This window comes from Neopelma chrysocephalum, unplaced genomic scaffold, assembly GCF_003984885.1.
Source record: "Neopelma chrysocephalum unplaced genomic scaffold, ASM398488v2 Primary Assembly neopelma1_97299, whole genome shotgun sequence".
Lineage (NCBI taxonomy): Eukaryota > Metazoa > Chordata > Aves > Passeriformes > Pipridae > Neopelma > Neopelma chrysocephalum.
Genome location: NW_020925940.1, coordinates 1 through 3,720, shown reverse-complemented (window position 1 = coordinate 3,720; position 3,720 = coordinate 1). Strand labels below are relative to the sequence as shown.

The 3,720-nt window shown below is 59.4% G+C and overlaps 1 protein-coding gene across 1 annotated transcript; it reads right to left on the bottom strand.

Moving 5' to 3' along the window:
• Positions 1-2,326: 2,326 nt before the first annotated feature.
• Positions 2,327-3,717, bottom strand: ZNF740 (zinc finger protein 740; the record flags this gene model as incomplete). The annotated part of the gene is made up of 4 exons (XM_027672007.1): positions 2,327-2,887; positions 2,982-3,100; positions 3,378-3,492; positions 3,646-3,717. Coding segments are annotated over 4 exons (399 nt in total), but the record flags the coding sequence as incomplete, so codon positions are not given.
• Between the last annotated feature and the right edge of the window lie 3 nt (positions 3,718-3,720).

Here is a 3,720-nt window from a genome sequence, read left to right as displayed (position 1 = left end):
CCCCCAAATCCCCATAACCCCTCCAACTCCCCAGAGCCCCTATGGTGGGGGCACTCATAGCTGCCTTCCAGGGTCTCCCCCTTTTGCTCTGGGGGGCGGGAGACCCCCAAAGTGGGCCCCCCCCGAGTTGGGGTGTGGGAGGGTCAGAGACTGACAGAGCAAAGCTATTGCCTTAAGCTGGGGGAGGGTCCAGGGACCCCTCCCCCCTTCCAAACTCAGCTTCAGCCAAAGCCCCCCAGCCCCCGCTGCCCCCCCCTTGTATTGAGAGGAATTTTAAGAGGGGCAGCCCCTCCTCCCCCCAAATTAACACTCCTGGGTTGCCCCCCCTAAATACCCCCCTGAGGGTTTATTTATTGGACACAGGGTGGATTCTGGAGGGGGGGGGAACCCCCATTATCCCCCCCCAGACATTCCCCCTCCCAGTTTGGGGGGGCCCATTTATATGTTGTTGGGCGTGGGGGGACCCCAAAATTCCTCCCCCTGTCCTCTTCCCTATACACTACAGAGACCAAAGATGGGGGGACACAAGATGACTCCCCCAACTTCCCTCCTATTTTGGGGGGTTCTCAAGCCATAGGGTGACCCCAGTACCCACCCAGGGCAGCTTTGGGGGGGGACACACCCCCAAATATGTTACCCCCCCCAAGTCTGGCTGGGTGGGGGGGCCAGGCTTGCTGCCACCCCCCTAAATTTGCCCCCCCCCCCACTTGGGTGGGGTCTGTTACACTACGGGGGGGTGGTGACCCTTCCCCCCAGGGCAGCACTTTCACCCCCCCTTTATTTATTCCTCTGCGTTTACATTGGGCCCCTGCCATTTTTAGGGGGCCCCCCTGCCGCTGCCGCTGCCCCCCCCCCCGCTAGCCATCCCCTGTTTTTGGGGGGCCCCCCAGCCATGTTTACAGCCCTCCCCCACTCCCCCTGTGCTGAGGGGAGGTCTCGGGACTTTTCTATTTTTGCAAAATAAAGTGATGGAAATTTTTTTGGGGGGGATTGTGAATTTGGGGGGGGCAAAGGGGGGTCTAGGAGGGGGAGGGGAGGCTTGGGACACCCCCTGAGGTGATGGGGGGCACCAATGGGGCGGAGGTGGGGGCACTCCTGGGTTATTTTGGGGGGGCCACTTAGGAGCCCCCCCCATTGCGACCTCCCTTTGGGGATAAGGGGGGGCATTGGGAACCCCCCAAACTTGGGGACTCCCCCAGAGATAAAGGGGGGGTCACTTGGGAACCTTTCTCCAGGGATAAGGGGGGGCACCCCTGGGGTATTTGGGGGGGTGTTTGGGGACCCCCCCCTCCAGTTTAATGATTCTCCCCCCATTTTTGGGGTTTGGGGGGGGGAGGCACAAATAGGTTCTGGGGGTCCCTCCAAATACCACTTCCCTGCCCCCGAAGAAACCAAATTTAGGTTAAAAAAAGCAAAACCCCAAAGTTTTATTTAAATAAACCCTAAAGGAAGGGGGGGGCACACGGGGGGTGGGGGGAGGAAAGGACGACATTTTGGGGACACGGGTGGGGGACATGAAATTTGGGGACCCTTAGAAAAAACTACCGTTTAAAAGTGACTCCCCCCCACCCCGGGGGTGACCCCCGACCACCCCCTCCCCATAGCAAAATAACTGTAATAAACCCCAAAACCCCAACAAAACACCCCAAAAATGAATCTGGGGAGGGTGGAGGGGTGGTGTGTGTGTGTGACCACCCCCTGGGTTTGGGGGGGCCCCAAAACCCCCCCAGAATCCCCCAACCTCCCCCCCAAACCACCCCCTGGAGCCCTCAAACCACCCCCCGACCCCCAAATTTAGGGAGGGGGGGTGCTCAGCAGAGCCAAAGCCTTTTTTGAAGCATCACTAGGGGGGTTGTCCCCAAAGTCCTGCAGGTCCAGAAAGAGAGGTCACGGCACCCAAAAAAGGGGGGCCCCAAAATTCATCAGCTTTGTCCCCCCTTGGAGCAGTCTGTGACTGGGGGAGGCATGAGACCCCCAAAATGTGGGGGGGAACACTGGGGGAGACCCCCAGAGTTTTCTGGGGTGTCCTGGATCTTCCAACCGCTCCCCCTCAGCAGAGCCATGGTTTTCCCACCCCAGAGAACGCGGTTTTCTGGGATTTTCCTCCCCCTGGGAATGGGGTTTTCTGGGAAATGGGGGTCCCTTCGCCCCCCCCCCCCCTCCAGATGCAGCCCCCCCCACAGGTGCAGGGGGAGGCACAGGGAGCCCCCCCAAAACCACGTGGAAACAGGGGAAACGTCCCCGAAATCCACAGGAATTCCAGAGGGAATGGGAAGTGCTGCCGAGTCCCAAAACAGGGACACCCCCAAATTCCTCATTCTCTTCCTGTTTTCCATAAAAAGGGGGAATTTGCTACCCCTCCGAAGCCGAGACACCCCCCAAAATCCTCAGTTTTCCTCCTTTTTCCCCCCAGAAAAGCAGGATTGTAGATGTCATTCCCAGCGAAACCCTCCTACCTGTGTCCTAGGTACCCCAAACCTGCTGGGATTTGGGGCAGTTTGGGGGCTCCCAGTCTGTCCTATGGGGGAATGTGGGGTGGATTTAGGGATCCAACGATGAGGAGGGCACAGCTTGAAGATTCCAGGAGGATTTTTGGGCTCATTATCCCAGTTTTTAGGCCAGAAGGGTGGGAAAGCTCCGAGTTTTTCACACTGGGAACGCTCCAGGTTTTTTTAGGAGTTCTCAGCTCAGGGTGAAAAATCCGGGTGAAGCAGAGGATGCAGAGGGTGGGGGGTGCAGGAGGGAGGCTCCCCCTTCCTCCAGCACCCCCAGAATTCCCAGAATTCCTAGAATTTCACAGCAGGAGCTGGGAGTCAGGGGGGGTCTTGCCCTGGCAGCCCTGGCACATCCGCTTGTGCCGCAGGAGCCGGTCCGTGCGGGAGAAACTCTGCGGGATAGAGGGGATTAGGGTTGGAATTTGGGGTGGGGGCACTTCTGGGGGTTTCCAAGGGAATTCCAGGTGGGATTTCCCATGGAATTACCTGCATGCAGCGCTCGCACTGGTAGGGCTTCTCCCCACTGTGCACCCGCTTGTGCCGCTCCAGGTGGTACTTCTGGATGAAGCGCATGTCACACACGTCGCACTCAAAGGGCTTCTCCCCTAAAGTGACGGGGAGTTGGGGGGGTAATTAGCACCCCCAGGGGTAATTAGGGGGTGTGGGAATGGAGGAGGAAGGGGGGAGTTGTGAGATTAAGGGGTGGTTGGGATTGGGGAGGGAGGGAGCACAGGTCACACTCAAAGGGCTTCTCCCCTAAACTGGGGGGGATCCAGGGGGTTAATTAACACCTAACTGGGGGGGAATCGGGATGGAGGGGGGAGGAGAGGGCTAATTAAGGCTGTGAGGGGTTAATTAGGGTGTGTTAATTGGTGCCCCCACCGGTGTGGATGAGGATGTGCCGTTTGAGGTGGTAACTGCTCCGAAAGGCCCCAAAACAGTGGTCGCAGATGAAGTTCTTGAGCTGGAAGGACCCGTTTTGCTCGATCACCACCATCTACAAACCATGGGGGGATAGAGATTGGGGGGGCTCAGAGCCGGGGGGGCCCCCAGCAGCCCCACCCAAATCCCCCCCCCGGCCGTCCTGCGCCTGCCGGAGTTTGGGAGATTCTCTTCCTCCTCCTCCTCCTCCTGGGGGGCGGCGGCAAACCTGGGACTGGGAGCGGCGGGATGAGCTCGGGGGTCCCTCGGCGCTGGGAACCCGCTTGCGGCGCTGCCGGGGGGG